Genomic DNA, 24,425 nt, shown 5'->3' with positions numbered 1-24,425 from the left:
AAAATATTGTGAATATCCAGAAAACAATTAAAAGACTGAAAACATAGACTGGAGTCAGGAAACCAACCAAAATTACAATGCACATCTGGAGTAGAAATGGCATGAGGCTGTGATTTCTGAGCTCCGTATTTCTGCATTCTGTTAAACTGCACTCTTGCCCCATTTTCTTCATATAACATACAGGTTATGGGAAAATGTAGTACTCCATGAGCTTTATAAATAGGGTCATTGATCTGTGATGTCCGGTAGTATTTAAAACTATTAAATAAAGCCCCAGTTGTACATACAGCTAAATTACTTTAAAATAGTGAACTGCAAATTCATGAGGAATTTCAATAGTACTTTGATGCTCATATATATTTTTAATCAGCATGTATTTGCGTTTAAACAAATTTAAACGTTTAAATCAATACTAAATAATTCTTTGCCCAATGAAATGATGTCACACAGTGGTATGAGATTGTTTTGTTGTTAATGATAGGTAGTGTTTTTATTGTAACTACTACTGTTTCTGATTCAACTTTTAACTTAACCATGTATCTTTAATCAGTTCTAAAATGTTCTTCCTAAACTAGCTCATAAAATACAGGTATAGGAAGCAAGTAATTATTTCTGATACTATAGAGAGAAAAATGCTACTAACATAGCAGATTTTCTTTGTTCCGCCAAATGGTCAACGGAGAAAAAGATTTTTGCCTGACACTCCTGAACAAATTTAAATAAAAACTAGTATCTTCTAGGGCTAATTCTTCTGTGTTGATGTATTTTTCCAATCTCAACCAGTATGAATATTATCGTACAAACCACACAAAAATGTTCCTCCATCCCTTTACCCACTCTGCCCAGAAGGTGATTTGTCTTCTACAACACCAGTGCATAAAGAGCTCTAAGAATGACATTAGTAACGTGACAACATCATTGTGTAATTCTCTGGCATGAATTTTTAAAAAGCTTTTTTTTTTTTTTAAAGGTTTATCAAACACCAAAACCAAAACCAAACCTACTGCCATCAAGTCGATTCCAACTCACAGCAATCCCTGTTAGGTTCTACCTCAGTTGACTTTTGGTTTTGTTTCAGTGGTAGTTAAAACAGAATATAGAAGGGAGAAATAGGCTGTGGTACTCCAGTCCACTGAGGTAGTTCTAAAATACAGAAAATCTGAATATCCTTAGGCTGTCATCTCTGGGTGTTCTGCAAAGTGCAGTGAACAATACCAGGCCTTTAAAAGCAGGTGATTAATACATACTTTTTATATAAAAGGGTGTGGTAGTTTAAGGTTGTGTGCCAACTCAGGTAAGCCATGGTTTTGAGTGGCTGGATAGCTGGATGCAGTTATTCCCCATGAGTTATTATGCAACATGAGATTGGATGTAGTGTAATCAACTCCATGGTGGAATCTTCTGTAAGCACCTAATTAGTTGCCTTCAGGGTGTGGTCTGTTTCCAGTATATAAGATGACTTGAGAAAGATCTCAAGCTTCTGGCACATCTGGATCCTGCGTTTGGCAGAGTCTTCATCTCAGTGGCTGCCACATTGGCTGTTGATCTTGGAATTTCTCCTGGACTTGAACTAGTGGACTGCCATGCTGTCTGCTTATCCTGGGACTATGCCATTTTACTTGTCGAATATGGGTTCATCAGCCTCAGCAGCCAGCATCTCCATGAATCAGACAAAGCCTCTAGCTCTAGTGAGCCAGGAATAGGAGGCAAAGCTAAAGCCCAAGCTTGAGGGGCCTCCACCCAGCCCCTCAAGCTAGCACTCTGAACTCTTGACTTCTAACTTCCTAAACTGTAAGAGAAAAAATCCCAGTTTATTAAAGCCATCTATCCATGGTAGTTCCGATCTAGCAGCACTAGAGAGCTAAGACAAAGGGTATAAATTTTAATATTAAAATAGACAACTGATGAAATTGCCAGCCAAATCACAGAAGAAATGAACTCCTATACATTTTTCATTTGTCAGCTATAACTACTTTCACACTCATTTTGACCTTAGCCACTAAAACTTTAAGCAATATGATATGAAGTTTCTCTTTTCCTCTGTATTTGAAAATACAAGTCCCCCTTCTGTACATAATATTCACCTTGGCCACCGTACCCACCCACCCACATACACACACACACATAAGCAAGGCTTTATGTGAGCCAGAAATCAATGGATTACTCTTCCTGGAAATGCTAGCTCAATACTGTAGACACTCAGCTGAAGAAGCACCAACTCACAGCGGTCAATTGTTTGTAGAAAAAAAAAAAAAAAAACTATAGAAAAGTGATACAAGAGAAGGAGTTTTATTATAAAAGTCATGTGTGACACGTAGCCTACTCATGTCTTTCTTCTGCTAGAAATCATGATACCGCCCACTCTGAAAGTCCCATTGTAGAGCAAGAAGCATCCACACTGTGCTATGACACCTATTTCAGTAGCAAATAAATTTTTCTAATCATAATTTAAATCCACCTTTTATGCAGGACCTGAGTAGCCAACATATAGACTGAATTTATTATATTCCTCTATATGCAATTGCTTTAAAAACTCAAATTCCTTGTCAGAAAAACAAAAACGAAACTCACTGCCGTCGAGTTGGATCCGACTCATAGCAACCCTTCCTTGGGTTCCCAAGGCAGTATCACTACAGAAGTAGACTGCCCAACCTTCCTTCTAAGGAGTGGCTAATGGGTTTGAACCACCAGCCTTCTGGTTAGCAGTCAAATGCCTTAGGAACTAAGCCACCAGAGCTGAAAAGAGGCATTCAAAAATTGACATGATTTTTTTTTTTTCTTCCATTTACACATATGTTTAAAGCAGATCCATTTAATTCTTTCAATGTATGGGTATGTATTCAGAATATTTTATTATTTTGTTTATTTCTCGCAAAACACAGGCCATTAAATTCAAGGACATTAAAATAAACATTTTAATTCATGCATTCGTCCAGCACAATTTTCTTCAATAAAGTACAGAATAACTTGTGGCAATGGAAGTCTAGTCAATGAATACAATTACCATTTTTACTATTACTAACCTTCATTTTTATTTTAATGACACTAATGTCCCCAGTAAGATCTTTGTAGAATCAAAGAAAGTGTGTTCAGAGGATTTATAATATTCCCCAAATCAGAAATGTCAGACATGTAGCATAAAGTCATTCTACTAAATAGAATATTCTGCTGTCTAACCAACACGAGATTATTACAAAAAAATTTCCTTTATCCTCTACAGAGCAAGATGTCCAGCACTATCTGGGCAATGGCTCATTGTAGCATCAGTCTGCAAGTGGGGATCTAAAAGAACCTAGAAGTAATTATGTATAAATCAATTGTACCAGAAGAAATACAAATCTACCATCTATATTCATTCAACACCCTTTCAGGATAAAAATAGGGAACAGAAAAAAAATCCTCAATATGATAAATGCAATTTTTAAAAAACTCAGTTTAACATCACACTCAATGGACAAAGTCTGAGGAACAATAAACACATGGATGCCTATGCTCACCACCAGGCAGTGTTTCATTCTGCTGTGCATAGGGTCGCTATGAGTAGGAAACGACTCGACGGCATTTAACAACATTCTCACCACAGCTACTAAATATTTTACTGGAAATTCTAGCTAGAGCAATTTTAGACAAGAAAAAGATAGAAAAGGTTACCAAAGGAAGAATTTTCATTTACAATGGTATCTAAAAGAATAAAATACCTAGGAATAAACTTAAGCAGAAAGGAAAAAGATTTGTACACTGAAAACTGTAAACCATTACTGAAAGAAATTAAAGAAGACCTAAATAAATGGAAGCACATTCCATGTTCATGTATTGGAAGACTTAATATTATTAAGAGGTCAATACTACCCCAAATGAAAGCTTCATCAAAATTCTAACAGTCTTCTTTGTAGATAGAAATCTGCATGGAAGTACAAGGAACTTCCAATAGCCAAGTAAATCTTGAAAAAGAACAAAGCAGAAAGCTTCACACTTCCAACTCTGTAATCAAAACTGTCTGATACTGACATAATGATAGACACGTACACCAAAGGGAAAGACAGGCGCATACACCAAAGGAAAAGAATTAAGAGTCCAGAAATAAACCCATACATCTTTGATTAATTAGATTTTCAACAAGGGTGTTAAATCCGTACACTTGGGAAAGAAGAGTCTTTTTAATAAATGATGCTGGGACAACTGGATTTCTACATGCAAAAGAATGAAGGTGGACCCAACCTCACGTCATGTATGAAAATTAAGTCAAAACAGATCAAGAACATAAATGTAACAAAACCTAAAACCATAAAACTCCCAGAATGAAATATATGTGTAAGGATTCGGGATCTAGTTTTTGACAACAGCTTCTTAAATATCACACTGAAAGCACAAGTTACAAAGACAAAATAGATGAGCTGTATTACATTAAAATTAAAAACTTTTGTGCATTAAAAGGATTTTATCAACAAAGTGAAAAGACAAACTATAGAACTGGATAAAATGCGGGTTGACAATATATTGAGTAAGTGATTAATATCCAGAATATATAAATAACTCCTACAATGTAACAACAAAAAGACAAATAATGCAATCAAAACAATGAGCAAAGGACTTGAATAGACATTTCACCAAAGAAGATACGTAAATGAAGCATGAGCACATGAAAAGATGCTCATCATTATCATGAGGGAAATGCAAACTAAAACCACAGTAAGATATCACTTCATTCCCCCCAGGATGGCTATGATCAGAAAAATGGAAAACAAAAAATGTTGGTGATGACATAGAAAAATTAAAACCTTCATCTATTGATAATGGGTTGTAAAATGGTGCAGCTGCTGTGCAAAACATTTTGGTAGTTCCTCAAAATTCTAAAAATAGAACAACCATATGACTCAACAATTCCACTCATAGGTAAATACCCAAAAGAACTAAAAGCAGCAATACAAATACTTGTATATCAATATTCACTGCAGTATTTTAGAATATTCAAAAGGTAGAAACATCCTGAGTATCCAGAAACAGACTGCTGTATAAGCAAAATTCAGTATATACATACACTAGATTTCAAAAAATAAAAAACTCATTGCCATTGTGTATTCCAACTCATAATGACCCCATATGACAGAATAGAACTGCCCCATAATCTTTATGGAAGGAGACTGCCACATCTTTCTCCTGCTAAGCAGCTGATAGGTTTGAACCATCCACCTTTTGGTTTGCAGCTGAGCTGTTAAACATTAATGCACCTTGAAAAATGCTGAGTGAAATAAGTCAGTCACCAAATAATAAATATGGTACGATCTCACTTACATGAAATATCTAGAACAGGCCAAAGTACAAAGACCAGAGTTTATCAGTGGTTACCAGGAGCAGAAGGCATGAGCCCTGGTGAGGCAAATGGTGAAGCACTTGGCTGCTAACCAAAAGGTAGATGGCTTGAACCCACCTAGTGGGCAAAAATATGGCAGCAGCAGAGGCAGCAGAACCAAGAGAAGGGATGAGATGGAGCAGTGGGCTTCCCCACCATGGAGCAAGAATGCCTAGTGCCTTTGGGCAGGAGCCTTGCTGGTAGAGTGGATGCCTCTTTGGGATGCACCTGTCAGCAGAGCTAAAAGAAATTTGTAACACTTGCTCGAGCAGAGCAGAGGCCAGCCAAGAGGCCAAGGGCCAAGAGAGAGGCATGACTATAGGCATGACCGAGAGGCTGTCTTCAAAGAACTGTATCCTGAGCATTCCTGAGCTGAACTGTAATCTGTTAACTTCCCTAATAAACCCCATAATCATGAGTATCATCTAGGAGTTCTGTGTACCCACTGTAAGAAATTATCGAACCCAGCAGAGGAGAGAGTGCCATGGGAAGGGATAGTTGTGTCAGAATTGTCAAAAAAGGCTGGAGTTTGGTGGCATGTCTGACCTGCACTTCATAAGAATCAGCCTTAGGCTGCTGATCTTGGTTCTCCTCCCCCCTTGTGAAGTTAGAGGAAGTCAGACGCCTATGCTTCCACATTCTTTTTGCAATAATCAACAAAAATTTATAGGCTTTCCCCATGAAATATTTCCATATAAAAAGCCAAAAATACTAAAGTCTATAAATGCCATGGTAATTATAAAATATCTACTGTTAGAAAATGTTTCAAGTTTCTAAGAAAGTTGTAAACGTATGATACAAAGTTTACCATATTATATATTATTTCAGCTTCCTAGACCTAGAAGTTACATACATTCTCAGCGTCCTGATATCCTAAAAAGTAAAACTATACTGATTACTTTGCTGAATGAAGACTTGTAGGGCTAATAAATTGAATATTAAATATAAAGATATTTGTAAAACAACATAATTTTACTAGATCAATAGTAGAACTACAAAATAAAAATTTATTTTACATAAACATCTTGTTTCCCTTCACTCTTGCCCTTCTTGAAAAAACCCTGTATAAATAAACAATCACTACAATAATTGCTGAAGACAATTAAAAAATGATTGCAGCAGTATACTGCAAGGAATTTTCAGAAATTCAAGCCAGATTCAGAAGACGATGTAGAACAAGGGATATCATTGCTGATGGATCAGATGGATCTTGGCTGAAAGCAAAGAATACCAGAGAGATGTTTATCTGTGCTTTATTGACTATGCAAAAGCATATGACTTTGCAAATCATAACAAATTATGGATAACACTGAGAAGAATGGGAATTCTAGAACATTTAATTGTGCTCATAAGGAACCTGTACAAAGACCAGGAGGCTGACGTTCAAACTCAAGGTCTAAAATCAGGAAAGGTGTGAGTCAGGATTGTATTCTTTCACCATACTTGTTCTATCTTAATGCTGAGCAAATAACCTGAGGAGCTGGACTATATGCAGAAGAACGCAACATCAGGATTGGAGGAAGGCTCATTAACAACCTGTATTGTACAGATGACACAACCTTACTTGTTGAAAATGAAGATGACTTGAAGCACTTACTGATGAAGGTCAAGGACTACAGTCTGTAGTATGGATTACACGTCAACATAAAGAAAATGAAAATCCTCACAACTGGACCAATAAGCAGCATCACGATAAATGGAGAAAAGATTGAAATTGTCAAAGATTTCATTTTACATGGTTCCATAATCAACATCCATGGAAGCAGCAGTCAAGAGATCAGCTGCTATACTGCACTGGAAAAATCTGCTGCAAAAGACCTCTTTCAAGTATCGAAGAGCAAAGATGTCACTCTGGGGAATCAGGTGCACCTAACCCAAGCCATGGTATTTTCAATTGTCTCTTATAAATATGAAAGCAAGACAACGGATAAGGAAGACTGATGAAAAGATCCACCACCCTCAAGGTGAGTAAACTGTTGCCCAAGAATATTAAATGATGTGCCCACAGTTACATACTTAGATTCCTATGATTATTTCACAGTTCATCACTAATTTAGACAGCAATTATAAATCAGTAAACATTTATGCCATTTGATATTAGACAGAGGGTTTTTTATGTTTGAATATGATGGTTTTACGCACTCTGGGTATTTCTTTGGCAAGTATTTACAAACCACTTTTGAGTCCACATATCTAGATTACTGAATTTTCTGTTATACAATACTATGCCATATTAAACTACATGAGGCAAGTTTTTCAGACCTGAAAGAGGGATCTTAGAAGTTTTCCTATATATAAAGAAACTAAAATCCAGAAGGGACACTGGTGGTTCAGAGGTAGAATTCTCTACTTCCATGAACCAAGGTTCAGTTCCTGGTCAATGCATCGTATGTGCAACAACCACCCACCTGTTGGTGGGGTTTTGCATGTTACTATGAAGTTGAACAGGTTTCAGTGAAGCTTCCAGACTGAAATGGACTTCAAAGAATGACTTGGCAATTTACTTCAAAAAATTAACCAACGAAAATGCTATAGATCACAACAGTCAGATCCATATACAACCTATCATAGGAATGCTGCAGGACTGGGCAGTGTTTTTATCCACTGTGCGTGGAGTTGCTATGAGTTAGGAGCCAACTCTACAGCAGCTAATAACAAAATCCAGGTAAGTTAAGTGTCTTATATTAAAATTCTACTTAACTAATGACAGTAGGACCATGTATGATTTAATTGCATCTTTTTCCAATTTGGAAATCTAAATAGACTATCACTATCAACAATTATTCTAGACTTATTTAAAATATCCCAAAATGGAAAACTCTTGTTACTTACTATATTTGGTTTAAGATAGATCAAGACATTTCACACTGAAAATCAAGAATACTGGGTATAAAATGCAGAATCAGTTGATATTACTTCAGTCTTTGCTACTTTGGTCCACATGTGCTAAAATTACTTTCTCACCTAATATTCAAAACACAGAGAATGACCCTAAATCTCCCACTGCACATCTTCTATGCCCATACATCCAATCAAGCCTATGTCTTACGAACACTATCTCATGAACTTGTATTACCACAAATAAATATAAGTAATGTACAAGATCTAAGAATATAAATGCAAATATGCAAACTGAATGACATTTGCCCCAAAGCAAACTACAGTGACATTTATGTTTAACTGTGAGGCAAAAAGCAACATGAATGACCTTAATAATAAGAAATAAATTATTAAACATTCTTACCTGTCCTGAGACTGTTCTTCATACATTCTCTCCTTGCCTTCTTTAAAGAGTCTTATAGCTCGTTTTGACTTTTTCATTAGACTATCAATGTAGATTTTAAAATATTCATTCTCACTGAGTTGGGCAAGTTTCTGGTTATCATCATATTTACTTAATATAAGCCGCAAATGCTGATATGTATCAGGTAAAATATCAAGTATATATGGTGGGCTGTTTTTCAACTGAAGTTTGGGATTTTGGCACAGTCTCACCTAAAAACAAACACAGAAATCAAACATTTTCATGTAAATTGTAATGCTTTATTTCATTGATAAATTTATAGAACTAAGTACTGTTTCTTCACTTTCTATAGTAAAAATTATTATCTTAAACGAACTACAACTATCTACAAAGAAATGGTAAATATTCACGCCTTAATGTAATTAAGTCCTATTTTCTTCTCCCATTCAGTCTTTTCTGTATCACTCTACCAACCACTTATCCTCCTTCTCCCTTCTATAATATCCAACTGTTCATAGCTTAACATAACTTCTCTGTGCTAATCAATGTGTACACGTAATACTCTTATTTTAAATAAAAAATGATGAAATGGGCCTCTTCTGCTGACAACCAATGTCTCACATTTAAGCATTATTTTACTACATTGAACTCTCTGCTAAGCTCTTTCATAGATTTTAATTAATGTTTTGGCATATTGTTCCTGAACCCTGAGGAGAATAAAACAAAGAGGCACAATTTTAATAACTGAGCCATTAAGTAGTAAATGTGTATCAGGCCAGAACTAGTCTTTTCCACTTCCCCACACTTTCTACCATGCCCATAAATGCTCCCCACACTTTCTACCATGCCCGTAAACGTGTTATGTAGCAGTTCAATCATCCATCAGTTGGCACTTAACCATTGGGGTATTCAGGACTGCCTAAAGAATTGAAGATACACAGTCGCTGCCAGCAAGAAAAAGTAGCTGTTCTACTACATTCACTTATATGTTGTCATATAATTTATACCAGAGTAAATCTAGCTCATTCTTACACCTCTAATTAGGACAAAAAGAATCCTGACGTTAAAACAAAACAAAAAAATTAAGTGAATCACAAGAGTATACACACTCTACTGCAAAGTACACTTATGAAAAACAAAATGTACTCATAAAAGGAGTTTATAGTGAGCCCTGGTAGCACAGTGGTTATGTGCTTGGCTGCAGTTTGAACTGCACCAGCCAGTCCATGGGCGAAAGATGCAGCAGTCTACATCTGTAAAAATCTACAGCGGTGGAAATCCTATGGAGTAGGCCTGCTCTGTCCTGTAGGGTCACTATGAGTTGGTATCAACTTGAGGGCAACAGGGAGGTAGGGCAAAGCTAGTGAATTTAAGAAGCTTCAGGGCCCCTCATATACAAGGCCTAAATCCTAAATTTTTTAATAAAATTTTTAAGAATAAGTTATTATTATAAGTAAAATTGGTTCAGATTACTGTCTTTTTCTACTAAAACTTCTCTTTCATTACATTTAATCTCCTACTGGATGGCACGGGAGTGGCCATGGGCATTTGTAGGATCTGGCTAACACAAATTTGAACTAGAGAAATGTTTAGTTAAGAGTTAGTGGAAGGCGTATGTGAGGCACATAGTTACTTCTATAAATAGCTTAATTATTGGCAGCAATCCTGATAAAACAATGTCTTCAGGAATACTTCAAGTGCCCACAGTACTAACTAGGCCAGTGTGGGGACAGGATGGTCCATTTAAAATCTGGCAGCTGACTATGTCCTGTGGCACTCAACACTGGAAGCATGTGCACACTGTAAGAGAATCCAAAGCAGTGTACATTATTTCCCTGGATTTCCTATGTTTGCATATATGTTAGCTTTTAAAAATATATAATTTGTTGTGACTATTTTCTCATTCTATACAAGATTCACTTTCCTACCCAACTATGTATTTGTACTTTGTATTTGCATTTCTTTTTTCTTAAAAGGACTCTTCCAAATTATATGTTTCAGATTCCACAAAACATGGATTTGTCCATGGATACCTATAAAAGTGCCCAGGGCAAATACAAAACAGTTAAATAGCAATAATTTCAAGAACTACAAACAAAATAAATCAAGGAAACAACAAAATTAAAAAGTACCTTATACTCAATATTTTACTTACTTCCTTTAAGAAACTGCTATAGGTATATACATATATATATGTATACACACACACACATGTATTTTAATGTGGAGTAAAGACTCTGGCTCAAATTAGTCCCTAATTTAAGAGACAACCATTTCTCACATTAATCAAGGGCATTACCATAGATTCCTTTTCTTTGTATGCACTGCCTTAAATAGGACTGTCTAGCACACACCACAAAACTAATAAATGAATGAATGAATAGATGAATGAATGGAATGATTGATCTATTCCAGAACATCTGATATGTATACTGTATATAAATATTTTGATTGTATGATTTTCTTTATTTTCAGGATTAAACTGGTAGTATTCAAATCAATACAGACTTAGTAAGAACACTGTTTTGAATTCCTAAAGAAATTTTCAGAAAGGCAAAATGACATCTCCTTTATACAATAATACCAAATCTTTACAAAAATATAGTTATATGAGCCGATAAAGTACCCTACTTTTTTTTTTTTTTTTGACATTTTGATATAACTAGAGAAGCTCATTTTGTCCTAAAGACTAAGTCTCACATATAGCAATGGTATAACAAATCCTGTTTGAAACAGGGTATGGTTTTTCAATCCTTGAGATTAAAAGATACTATCAAAAGTATATACAAATTTCACAAATCCAGCCACTAACATCTACAGCAGGCACAGCTTAATCTCAGCAACATAAAACTTGGTAAAACATGTTACCGATTGATAAATTATTAACTTCTTAGTTAGGGATCAGGAAACTTCAAATTGATTTCATCTACTGGTGAATTTTTTAACTGATAAATAAAAAATGTCTCTGGAGTATTTTTTTTCAGACATTCCAAGCAACTTTTCTTTAATATAAACTTTTAATTCTTATAGATTTTTAATTCATTCTTCTCCACCTACCTTTTTTCTCATTTGCTTTATTTAAAATTGAAGCTCTACTTGGGAATTTAATGTTTTATTCAGTAAACTTATTTGAATAACTACTATATACAGGCACAGAGCTTAGTGTAACGAATTACAGATGATTAGGACATATTTCCTGTCACAAGCAGTCTTTCAAAAGAAACCTAGTTCTCTATAATTAACTTAGGAGCAATGTAATTTTTGCTCTATGGGATTTGGGGAAAGATAGCTTACAATCCATTCATTTCCAGATTAAAAAAACTAAGAACTACAAAGATTGTTGTTGTTGTTGTTGTTATTTGCCATCGAGTCGGCCCCGACTCATAGCAATCCCTCCTTGAGTTTCCGAGGCAGTGAGGCAGTATCACTACTGTCTGTCTGTCTGTTATTTGCCGTCGAGTCAGCCCCGACTCATAGTGACCCCTCCTTGGGTTTCCGAGGCAGTATCATTACGGAAGTAGGACTGCCCAACCTTCCTTCCGAGGAGTGGCTGGTGGATTTGAACCACCAGCCTTCTGGTTAGCAGTCAAGTGCCTTAGGCATTATGCTACCAGAGCTCCTAGTATCACTACAGAAGTAGGAATGCCTTCCTTATGAGGAGTGGCTGGTGGGTTTGAGCCTGGTCAAGTGCCTTAGGCACTATGCTACCAGAGCTCCTACAAAGATTAAGGGACCATTATAAAATCATTAATCCAACACAAGAAGAGTGTTTATCTTCTGAATTTCAGGCTGATCTTTCTAAATATATCACGATTTAATTAGAATTGGGCATATAATTAATGATGGCTGCTAAACTCAGTTACATTTTTATTTTATTCTATTTGCAAATTTACATGAATTTCAGGATTCATTTGCTAATTCAACAAATCGTTATGTGTAAGGCATTGTTTCAGGCCCTAGAGAATATAGAAAAGAATCACAGACCTGGCCTTCAGGACTTGTCTATTAGAAAATCCACTGCCATCATGTGGATTCTGACTCACAGGGACACTACAGGGCAGAGCAAAACTGTTGTAAGGGTTTCCAAGGCTGTAATCTTCACGGAAGCAGACTGCCACATCTTTCTTCCGTGGAGCAGGTGGTGGGTTGAACCACCAACCTTTTGGTTAGCAGCTAAGTGCTAAACTATTGTGACACCAGAGCTCCTCATGGAAGAACAGCGGCTTAAAAAAAAAAAAAAAAAAAAGATAGACTATAAGTACCATAATGAAAGAGAATACAAAGTGCTGCAGAGGAAAATAAGAACCTCACTCATAGCTACATGGGACTGTCACAAAAAGCAGACATGAGTTTGTCAAAAGGAATATTCCATGAAAAGGAGTACAGAAAGGTTTAAAAGGCACAAGAGAACACAGTATGGTAAGAAAGAATACCAAAAAACTGAAAACCAAACTCACTGCCATTTAGTTGGATCCAACTCATAGCGACCCCTCCTTGGGTTTCAGAGGCGATATCACTACGGAAGTAGATTGCCCAACCTTCCTTCTGAGGAGTGACTGGTGGGTTTGAACCAACCAGCCTTCTGGTGAGCAGTCATATCCCTTAGGCACTATGCCACCAGAGCTCCTTAAGAAAAAATAGTCATTGTATAAAATAAGAGTATAAGAAGTCTTTAGTTAAGTGGTACAAGATCTGAAAAAGGCTGAGGTCAGTTCCATCAAGGCCCTTGTAGGCCACATTGTTTTCTAAAATTGCACTTAGGAAAGTGCAATACATAATACTGAACTACTATATACAGCTGAATGTATATAGTACATTCATCAGTTGGATTAGTATAAAACCCTGTGATTTATGATAGCTCCTGCCAAAAATGAATAACCCAATGCTAGAGCTATGACTTCTAAGCCAGTCAAATTCAATTCAATTGGATAAATATTTATTGAGGGCCTTCTATATGCAATGAACTGAGAAAGTTTGGGAAAGAAAATCTGCTTTTCTAGAAACAGTGTATTATTAAAGCCAAAAACCAAACTCACTGCTGTCAGTGTATTATTAAGGGGGGTAGGGGAATTGTGCTCACCACAAAGTTCAAGTTCAGATTCAAATGACTTAGGGCTCTTCTAGAAGAGCCTCTCTCCCCAGAATGAAAGTTGGTCCCAACACAGAAGAGCTTTCACGAAGAATAAATCTGTACTCATATTACTTATCATACATAAAAGGATCAGTACAGGAATCTTCACCCTGACCTATAGATTTTGGATTTGCCAGCCCCTCCCAATCACAGGAGCCAATATCTTTAAAAAATTAAAAAAAAAAAAAAAAAGTATTCATCTTACTATCTTGTTTCTCTAGAGAACCCTAAGACAAGTGTATTTAAAGATGTTTAAGCAGACATCTTTGTACACACTTTGTATCAAATGCATGTATGTCTAATACATAAACATTACATATGTATTTTAATAAATACATAGCCAATATACAAACATGTATATTCATCACCATATCAAAGCAAAGGCCAAATATAAAAAGAGGTAATATTAGTGCTATAAGAGTTTTCAAAGCTATTAATTTTTTATGGAATACAGTTGAATTTAAAGTGTTTCCTGACTTGTGTCTTAATTAAAATTCCAGCCAAAAGGTAATAAAGAGGTGTTAGATCAGCTAAGGGAGCTCTGGTGGCATAGTGCTTAAGGCATTAGACTGCTAACCAGAAGGCTAGCAGTTCAAACCCACCATCCACTCCTTGGAAGGAAGACTGGGCCACCTACTCCCTAGAAGTACTGCCTCGGAAACCCAAGGAGGGGTCACTATGAGTCGGGAACGACTCAACAGCAGTGTAGAACAGCTAATATGTTCCTTCTAAATGATGGTCAAACCAGCCCCAGAAATGCGTGAAAAAAAACTCTACTAAAGCAAATGAAAATATGAATAATAAGGAATTATGCCTGTACTGTAGCACACTTTCACTATAAAACGCAACTCACTACATGGAGCTTTAAAGTATATTGAATCAAATCATGTACCTTCAAAGTGAAATATTTCTTGGGCAGGTTTCTTCTTCTGAAAACATCTTGTTATTGTTGTGTACCATCAAGTCAATTCCAACTCAGTGACTTTAGAGGACAGAGTAGAACTGCCTAAGGCACTTGACCCCCCTTAATAATACACTGACAGCAGTGAGTTTGGTTTTTGGCTTTAATAATACACTGTTTCTAGAAAAGCAGATTTTCTTTCCCAAACTTTCTCAGTTCATTGCATATAGAAGGCCCTCAATAAATATTTATCCAATTGAATTAGAAGAGAAAATGCATAGTACCTGGCACACAGCAGACACGCACCACTTCTTAGGGTTTCTTCTACTCCTTTACATCATTCCATTGCAACAAGGCAAAGTCAAAATTAAACCAAGGACACTGACTACTTTGTTGGTGATCATAATGATGTTTAAAGGTCTTTTATCTCATAAAGCTATTTATACTACCTGAAACCCTATAAAAGTCTGGTATATTCTGTTCAAAAAAGCAGGAAATAGGGTTTCTAAGCCCAAATCAGTAATTTTCATTCTTGCAAAATGGTCTTGTTTCTTTAAATTCAGGAGACTCTCAGGAGACATTTAGGGCTAAAATACCAAATCTTTTAAAAGGTAGAACATTAATTTAATAACTATATTTATTATTGTTATTGTAAGATAATGTGTATGAGCTTAATAATTATTTACATATTAATATGTTAAAATATTATAAAATTTAGTCTGACATTTTCAAAATGCTTCTTTGGTTACTTGGGGAAAAAAATGTAATTTACAAACACATAAGAAATATTAAATAAGGTCCAAAGAGTAGATAAAAATAACAATGTGGCATCATTTAAGATAAAGCATGTGTTTAAGATGATTTTAACATAAAGAATGAGAACTGATTTCCGTTTCAGTTTTTTACTTATTTATCCACTCAACTGCTACGAGACTGGTTAAAATACATATTGTTTATAATACAAAAGTTTAAAACAAGGTTTAAATGCTACATATTTTATGGTTTAAATCATTTCCTGACAACCCAATATAAAAATTTACAAATTTCCTCAAAATTTCTCTATATATTCCCTGGAAGTCCTCTTGGCTCAGTGGAAGTTACATTTACTTAGCAAGATAAAGACTTCTATCTGTCTCAGTCTTCTTTCCCCATATCATAATCTAAAATAACACTTCATTTACCTCTTCTTTCCTTATATCTAAAATTACTTCCTTCCTACAAACTATCCCATGAATCCATGAACTTGTCCTACAGCATTCCAATAACAAAGTTATTTCAAATATGTTCAAACCTTAAAGCTATTAGAACTTTCTGTCCATGAATTGCCACAATTCTAGATTAATTTTTACATGATCAATGCATTCAAAGCATGAATGAAACTATTTTATAAGAGCCAGCAATGGCCTCTAACCATGGTAATGAATGATTTCTTAAATTTTCATGCAGTTTGGTTTTCTTTAAAGAAATTGAAACGACCCCCTTTAAGCACTTTCTACCCGAGAAATCAATATTCTCTAATTCTTTTTCCTATCTCTCTTACTGCAGGCTTCTCTTTCGTTCTCTGCCATTTGATTATAAACAGACCACACATACCCCTCAAAAATGTTATTCTCTTAACTTTTTCTACTTATACTTTCTACTTTGCCTTGGAAATTCCATCCATTTCCACATCTTGAAGTACTACTGCAATATACCTATCTATCATTTTTTATCTATAATTTCAACTTATCTCTAGAACTATACACTCAATTTTCTGATTTCAAAATGATTTCACTGTGACAAGTCAAACTCAACAAGGTCAAAAACAAACTTATCATGCACCAATCCCCAAGCTTCCTCTTTTTCTTCCTCCCTTCCTTATCTCATTAATGGCATCACTGAGTTGAGCCTCAACTAGGCTGAAAACCTCAAGAGTCACTTTCACTTAACCTTCTCTTTTATCTTCCATCTCAGAAGTGTCATCAAGACATGCAGATTTAACCTCCAAAATGTCTCCTACATTTGATCTAATACTTGTTATATACACCTACTGCCAATATTCTAGCTCAGATCTTCATTATTTCTTGCCGACCACTTTAATTCCTCTTGATCATTCTTATTTTTAGTTTATTTTCTTTCAACCCATCTGTTATGCATTATGTCCCCAAAAAACATGTGTTGTAAATCTTAACCTCTATGCCTGTGTTTATAACCCCATTTGGGAATGAGATATTTTTATTACGTTAATGGGACAGGATTAGTGTTCAGTATATCTTGAGTCAATCTCTTTTGAGATATAAAAGAGATTAAAAGCAACCTATCAAACAGAGATGAGGCAAGAGAGAAGCCAAGCCACGTGTAGATCACCCAAGAGCAGAAGCTCAAAGAGACAAGGACTTTTCACCAAAGCTGGCATAGAGAGAAAGCCTTTCCCTATAACCAGCACCCTGATTTCAGACTTCTAGCCACCTACACTGTGAGAAAACAAATTTCTGTCTGTTAAAGCCACCCATTTGTTATATTTTTGTTACAGCGGCACTAGATAACTAAGATACCATCCTTCAGAGTCAAGAATATTCTACCAAAGCATAGCCTTGAACTTCCCTCTCCCTACTCAAAAGCCTTCAATAGTTCTCTATTGTCTATGAGATAAGTCCAAACTCCTTTATAAGGAATTCAAAGCATCTATCACCTTTTTCTAATTTACCTTCTCTCTCTCAACAACTTCCCTTTATCTATCATTTCTTCAGCCTAATATATCCTTCAACTCACTGGAATCACAACCATCCTCTAAAGAACAGCTGGATAACACCTCTTCCATGTTTCATTCTACACCAACTTCTCACCCCTAGCCAAGACTGTTCATTCTCCCCACCATATAGAATCATAACACTTTTTTATATTATAGTATTTATTATTCTACTCTGTGGCATAGCTATTTATAAATGTCTGTTTGTCTAGAGTTTAGATTTGATAAATGAATGATGAAATCAACAGAGTATATAACAAAACATGAAAGAAAAGGCAGTAGATTTAAATTCTGCATGGTAAAAATTTTCTAAGAGTTAATAGATTAACTGATGAAGGTTTCTGTTATATGTATGACTTATATCACTAAGATAAACCAAGATACCTCTTGGTAGAATTCCTTTAAATTTTCTGCTTTATCAAAAGCTCTTCTTAGAACTTAAAAGTGGCAAACTTCAGGATCACTTCAACTCTTATAGCACAAAGTCAAAATCTAACACAGTACTAAACAAAATTATCTGTACATTTCATGTGCTATATAACTCCATATCCAAATCTACTAGAGTCCATGATTCTGCTAATGTGAAATAACTTATGAAGAAGAGGGAATATTTGTGGGGAAAAGTTTATATAAATGATATTTCCTTTGCTAATGGCTCTAGGAAGGTGATCTGATCAAAACCAATAATCAATAGGCATCCAAAACCAACACTTTATACCACATGCAGCAATTTTTCAGAGGTATGAAGAATTCAACTTGGAAAGAGTATTTATTCTTACATTTTTAAACATTATTATCTAAACTAATCATCTTTGATCGATGAATTTTAAAATATATTAGGGTCACGTTGATGTTATGAAGATACAGAATAAATTATATTACAAGCTTGACAAATGTACTAAATGTACTAAAGGTACAAGGCAGGAAAAGACTATTTGGCATCCTCGCTTTTTAAATGCTTTTAAAAACTCTTTCAGTAATGTAATTTCAAATAAATGACAAGGACAGTAAGACCAAATGTAGGCCAGATTCAACTTGCTCTGCTCCTCAGCATCAATTAATTATTTTTTAATTTCCTGAACATCCATGTGTGCTCAGAACATTTAGCATCTATTAAATGGAAAATTGTTTCTTCTCTTTTCTATCACCTGGCTAAGACTCTTATAAAAACCATGCTCAGGAACCTCACATTAATAAATTATCATTCCTTCCATACTGATTAGCAATCACTTCCTTACCCTCACCTCAGCAATTCCAACAAGAGCACAATAATGCTGTTCCTAAAAGGCAATGGCCAAAAGAATCCAGACAAAAAAATTAACTGATCAGCCAGAACAACAAGGTTTCTTAAATGCCAAGTGGATGCACTCTAGTCTGCTCCCACTGTGCTCTGTGTAAGTCTGTATCACAGACCCTTTCATACTACATGGCGATTATCCATTCATATGCCTGGCTCTGGTGCTGTTCCCTGAGCTCCATGAGGAGTCAAGAGTGGTTTAGCTTTGCTTCTCCCAAAATAAGCACTTAGTAGGAACACAGTCAGTCCTCAACAAACATTTATAAAGTGTTTACAAAACCTTGTCTCCTAAACAGCTTTGGAACAGATCACAGTTCAGGGTGTATTAGAACCTAGATGTGTACTAATGACTAATAATTCTGTCACCGTATCACACATGGATCCACTAACTTGAGGAAATTTTGGCTAGACACATATGGTTAAAGCCAGAAAAATATGTCTAAATGGGACATATTGATATCTTACTATTCTCCCCTGCCAATACATGTATCATGTTAATCCCTTGCTACCGATACTCTATTATAAAACACTTACAAAGAACCTAGTTTATCAGTTACTCTCTCCCACTTTCAAGAAGCTGACAGTACAGAAAGCCTGCGTTCTGGAAACACAACAATTAGTTGAAACTGGAATCTCCATTGAACACTTCAGATCCTAGAAGCCAAGAAATATTGAAACTGCACACTTACTGGGTATTTTTTCTACAGTATGAGACTGCTTCATCATCCCTTGTAAAATAAGTTAAAGTTCTTGAGACAAACTGAATTTGGAGTTTGTTTTTATATTACTGTATTTTTTCCTGCAAATAATGCACCCACATAAATAACGTGCACACACATATAACTGCATAGGAAACTAATGAGAAAGGAGGGTTGCAGGGTTTGCAAAAACTGTGAAACGTGTGCTATCTGCATACAACTGCTGTATACTTCATATTATATCATCTGCCCTTGTGAAGATGCTTCATAGAGAAAAAAAGGTACAACTATAAACTAAACGCTCCCTTTCATATCACTACCAATTAGAGTTAAAACTTGTCTTTTTCTATTCACAAGCTATATTCATGCTCAAAAAACAAAAAAAAAAAAAACCCTCACTGCCATCGAGTCAATTCCAACTCATGCTGACCCCGTTAGGTTTCCAAGCAGTAACTCTTTTTGGAAGCAGACTGCCCCATCTTCCTTCCATGGCACAGCTGGTGGGTTTAAACCACTGCTCTTCCTGTTAGCAGCCAAATGTGTTATCCACTACGCCACCAGAGCTCCTTATATTCATGGTAAAAACCAAGTTATATTCATGGTAGGGCAATTATTTTACAAAACAGATAATGTGTCAAGGGATTAAATTTTTGACTAAGAATAACGCTCCTGATATAATCATCAGGACTATGTTGATATTATGAACCACTTCCTTCACCACTGACAAATAAGAAAAGATAAACACATGTGGGGAACACTTCTGATTTACACAGTAAAATAAAATATATTGCCAATTAGAAATTATCAGTGCCTTTTTATTACTGTGTGATAGGGCAGAAATAAACATAAAGAATTCTTTCACAATCATTTATGGGATTTTCTCCACAAAGTCTACTGATGTGTTCACAAATCAACACAATTTTTATCTTTGACAAATAATGAAGACAAATAGGAAAAGCCATGGCAATGTACCTTTGCCAAAACCACACCCACATTCCACTAAATGGTGACTTTAGATAACAGATTATCTTGTGAAGCAAGTTTCTCAAGTGGAGGGGCTACATGTTGTTGTTGTTGTTATGTGCCGTGGAGTCACTCACAGTGACCCCTTCTTGGGTTTCTGAGGCGGTATCACTACGGAAGTAGATTGCCCAACCTTCCATCTAAGGAGTGGCTGGTGGGTTTGAACCTCCAGCCTTCTGGGTAGCAGTCAAGTGCCTTAGGCACAATGCTACCTGCAGGGGCTACATACAAATCCACAAAAAGGGTTAATAAAATAAACAATGGCAAATGCTTAACTATCAAATTGTTGTTGTTACAGCCGCCCCCGGACCCGACTCATAGCGACCCCTCTTTGGGTTTCCGAGGCAGTATCACTACGGAAATAGATTGCCCCATCTTCCTTCTAAGGAGTGGCTGGTGGGTTTGAACCACCAGCCTCTGGTTAGCAGTCAAGTGCCTTAGGCACTATGCTACCAGAGCGCCCAAATAACTATCAAATAATCATCTATTTTACCATAACTCATGGTCAAATAATTAAAAGTAAATAAAATTTACGTTAACAATCAGCTACAGACCAAAATTTTGCCTACCATGCATTTTTAATGTTTCAAAAGTGATGAGCTTATAGTTTCTATATCTCACCATTTCCTTATATAAATCTTTTGATTTGCTATTTCAACCAATACTCAGAAACATACAAGTGTTGATCACTCAAAGAAGGAGATGGGGAGAGAGGAGTCTCCCTTTGCAGAATCTGATCCAGTTGCTGTGGCGTAGTGCCTAAGGCATTTGACTGATAACCAGAAGGATGGCAGTTCAAACCCAACAGCCACTCATCAGAGGGAAGGTTGAACAATCTACTTCCATAGTGATACTACCTCAGAAACCCAATGAGGGGCCACTATGAGTCGGATCCGACTCCACGGCAGCGGCTGCGTGTTGCATTGCGAATATAACAGATAAGTACAGAAAAACCTTGAATTCTTCCTCTTACCCCCCAAGTAATGATTTAGGCTAAAAGAGTGACCTTCAATTGCATAGTTTTTAGAAAAGCAAAGAGACTTAGTACTGTGCCTGACAAATAATATTCACTTTGCCAAACTTCATACTCCTCATTCTAAATACCCAGTGCTAAAATCAAAACCTGACCCAAAGCAGAAAGTTGCAATGTTCTGACACCATGATATCACTCTGTCTGGAGCACTTTAATATAACAATTTGAATAAACTGGCAGAAGCTTAAATAGGTCACACTGAAGCCAAAAATTAAGGATATTTATCTGGCAAAAATATTCTGACTCTGCCTTTACCCCCTCAGGCCACAGAATGACAGGCTCACCATTCCTCTATCCATCTGCACTTTCTATACCGATAAAAGAAAATATAGTAAGTCTTGTCATCTTCCTGTATTGCTAACCCTACTGATACTGACATTTTGCAAATAATATTTGCACACAGTTGCCAGCCAAAATAAAGTTGAATGCCACCATAGGACTTCAGAGAGGGTGTAGCATATCCCTAAAAAGGAATTGGGGGAAAGGGGAAGTCCTCCATTTCTGTGGTTACAAAGATATGCAAAGCCTCAATTAAATTTGTAATCAGCCCTAAAAATCTATAAAATAAAGGCAAGAAGTGCTATGAATACTTATCAATACGTAGGGGGTAGAATTACTGCTTCAAAAGCAAGACCTATTCATTTGGCAAAGCAGCAAGCCACATCTTAATCAAATTTACTGCATAATCCTACTTAGTAAGACTAGATACTGACAGCAATAGTTTCGTGAGCAGATGTTAATAAGGTGTGCAGATTGCTCTTTTAACTGGAGTTCTCTGGATACCAGTATCTAGCTTAATTTCTTCCTGTGAAATTTTAGTTCATCTGAAAGCAACATGCAGAAACCACAGAGGTTTCTGATACTCTCAGTCCCACTACCCCAACATAAATTTTCCTTTCACAATAAACAATGTGCAATCGAAAAGGTTTCCTGTTTCAAAATGGAATAGTAGATGAAAGAAACCGTAACTCTACCATTAACGACAACAACAAAAGGAAAAGTTTCTTAATGAAGATGAATTCTCAAATATCAAAATGGAAACTATTTCTCTCAAATGCTGTTTCCTCACTTAAGGGCTAATCTCATTTTTTCCCAAGTAAATATTCTCAGCAGCACACATGTGTCATGAGCATCCCATCATAGGCTTTTCTTAAATTACTTGTTTGCATTATTATCTAAGAGCAATACAACTTCACAGAAGACAGAACAAACACTTCAAACTATTGTAAGGCCATACATCAACAAAAAGCAGCAAACAGTAAAAGCTTTGCATATCTGAGTCATATAGAGGAACTTTGAACCTTGAAGAGTAGGACAAAAGGCAAAAAAAAAAAAAAAAGGTCTTTGCTCTGAATCTAACTTTTCAAAACACATAGACTGAATGTCAGGGAAACAGTCACCTAAAATCAAAAGACTGTTGCCATAATAATTACCTGAAATTAAGAGTATAAATAAATCTGGAAAAACCATACCCAGGGTGACTAGGACTATGAGCAAGCACAGTCAGGCAGAACTCACCACTTTGTCCATGAGCTTCCAAGTTTTCTCCACAGTTCTACGGTCTGCTGCTGCTTGCTTAGGGGGTCCAACTGCATCCTGAATAGCATCAATAATACCCAATATTCGACCTTTTCGAGGGTTTCCTCCTCGACCACCAGGGTTTCTGCCATTCATAGAATTTGCCATCTGGAATCTTACTTCTTTGAAAGACAGAAGGAAAAAAAATAAACTTAGTTTGTTATGAAAATATTTACCCATCAGAAAACTGAACGAGCTGACTCACACCCATTACATCCTTTATCAATGAGATGAGACAAAACTCAGGGTCCCAGATTCAACTTTTCAATGATAGTGTAAATTTACACTTTCAATCTTACACACATTAGGTTTAGGGGCAAAGACTGTAAATTTGCTTTTAGAAGGCTAACATTGAAAGATGTTTTCTTCTCACATTTCAAGTAGCCAAGTCTTGATTAATGCTCAACTTACAATAAAAAAGCAAGTTAAATAGGTGTCCACCAACAAGATAAGAATACAATGTTCTCCCCCTCCGTCTTAATCAGTTCAAAATCTTAGAATAACCAAACCCCATAGTAAGTATCTTGGGAACCTAAGATACCTCACTTTCATTGTTAGTTTTCGCCAAGTTAATATAAATGTAAAGACTATTATACAAAAGAGTAAGGGACACTTCCATAGTCAACAAAGGCGTAGTAGGAGTTGAATTTTCCCCTCTAAAATCGCCAAGTGTACGGACACAGACACATTCAGTTCTTTAAATTAACGCGGTAAGTACCCTAAAGTTAAGAATCAAATACACCAGCAAACGAAACCCTTTTAAAAGAGAGAGGGAGAAACTGACAAGAAAGAGTACAGAAAAGAGAGAATTCACTTCTTTCGTTCGCAGCCTCTCCTCTCACCCATGGGGGTGGCGGGCAGGAGGGGGAAGAGGTCCAGAGCTTTGTTTCGGGACGTCTGTACCCCCTCCCAGCTCAAGCTCCTCCCCTGCCATCCCGGACCTCAGCTGAGGGGAGGACGGTGGACTGAGAAACACAAAATGCCCCTCGCGCCCCCACCTCCCGCAGCTCGGTCCACGCTCCGCACTCAGCGCCGGCAGCGCACCTCCGGAGTCGCCAGCAATCCCAGCCTCTCAGCTCTCTTCGCTCTCTCTCCTCTCTCCCCTCCCCCGGCTCTGCCCGGGTTCCGGGTATTAAATACCCCTCTTCAAACTGTGCTCAGGCTGCCGCGACAGCAGCTGGCAGTCGGGGCTATCCCCTCTTCCTCTGTGACCCGCGCTTGGCTGCCCCCGAACCCCTGAAACGGAAAGCCACACCGCGCCTCCCCGGCGCCCCCTGCCCTCCTTGCCTCTCGCGCCGTCTGTGTCCAGGGACACGCGTGTGCGCGGTCCTACTCCACTGAGTAGTCCAGTGTGCGTGGGCAGCACGAAAGGGTAGAGTGGACTCGCCGCAGTAATGTGGTCCCCAGGAAGGAGCACCCCAGAGCACAAGCCACCGAGATGT

General features: G+C 36.7%; 1 protein-coding gene across 1 annotated transcript in view; it reads right to left on the bottom strand.

Moving 5' to 3' along the window:
- CBLB (Cbl proto-oncogene B) overlaps positions 1-23,693 on the bottom strand; it is a 300,380-nt gene extending 276,687 nt beyond the window's left edge. Inside the window, exons 1-3 of the mRNA XM_007946571.2 lie at positions 23,679-23,693; positions 22,924-23,109; positions 8,595-8,845 (exon numbers count right to left, since the gene is read on the bottom strand). Of these exons, the coding sequence (XP_007944762.1) occupies positions 8,595-8,845; positions 22,924-23,091 (419 nt within the window). The 5' untranslated portion in view covers positions 23,092-23,109; positions 23,679-23,693. The remainder of the gene's footprint in view (positions 1-8,594; positions 8,846-22,923; positions 23,110-23,678) is intronic.
- Between the last annotated feature and the right edge of the window lie 732 nt (positions 23,694-24,425).

The sequence above is a fragment of the Orycteropus afer genome, unplaced genomic scaffold (assembly GCF_000298275.1).
Source record: "Orycteropus afer afer isolate SDZICR_OR568_19922 unplaced genomic scaffold, OryAfe1.0 scaffold00166, whole genome shotgun sequence".
Taxonomy (NCBI): domain Eukaryota; kingdom Metazoa; phylum Chordata; class Mammalia; order Tubulidentata; family Orycteropodidae; genus Orycteropus; species Orycteropus afer.
The sequence above is the reverse complement of the archived record's forward strand: the minus strand, read 5'-3'. Positions and strand labels throughout refer to the sequence as shown.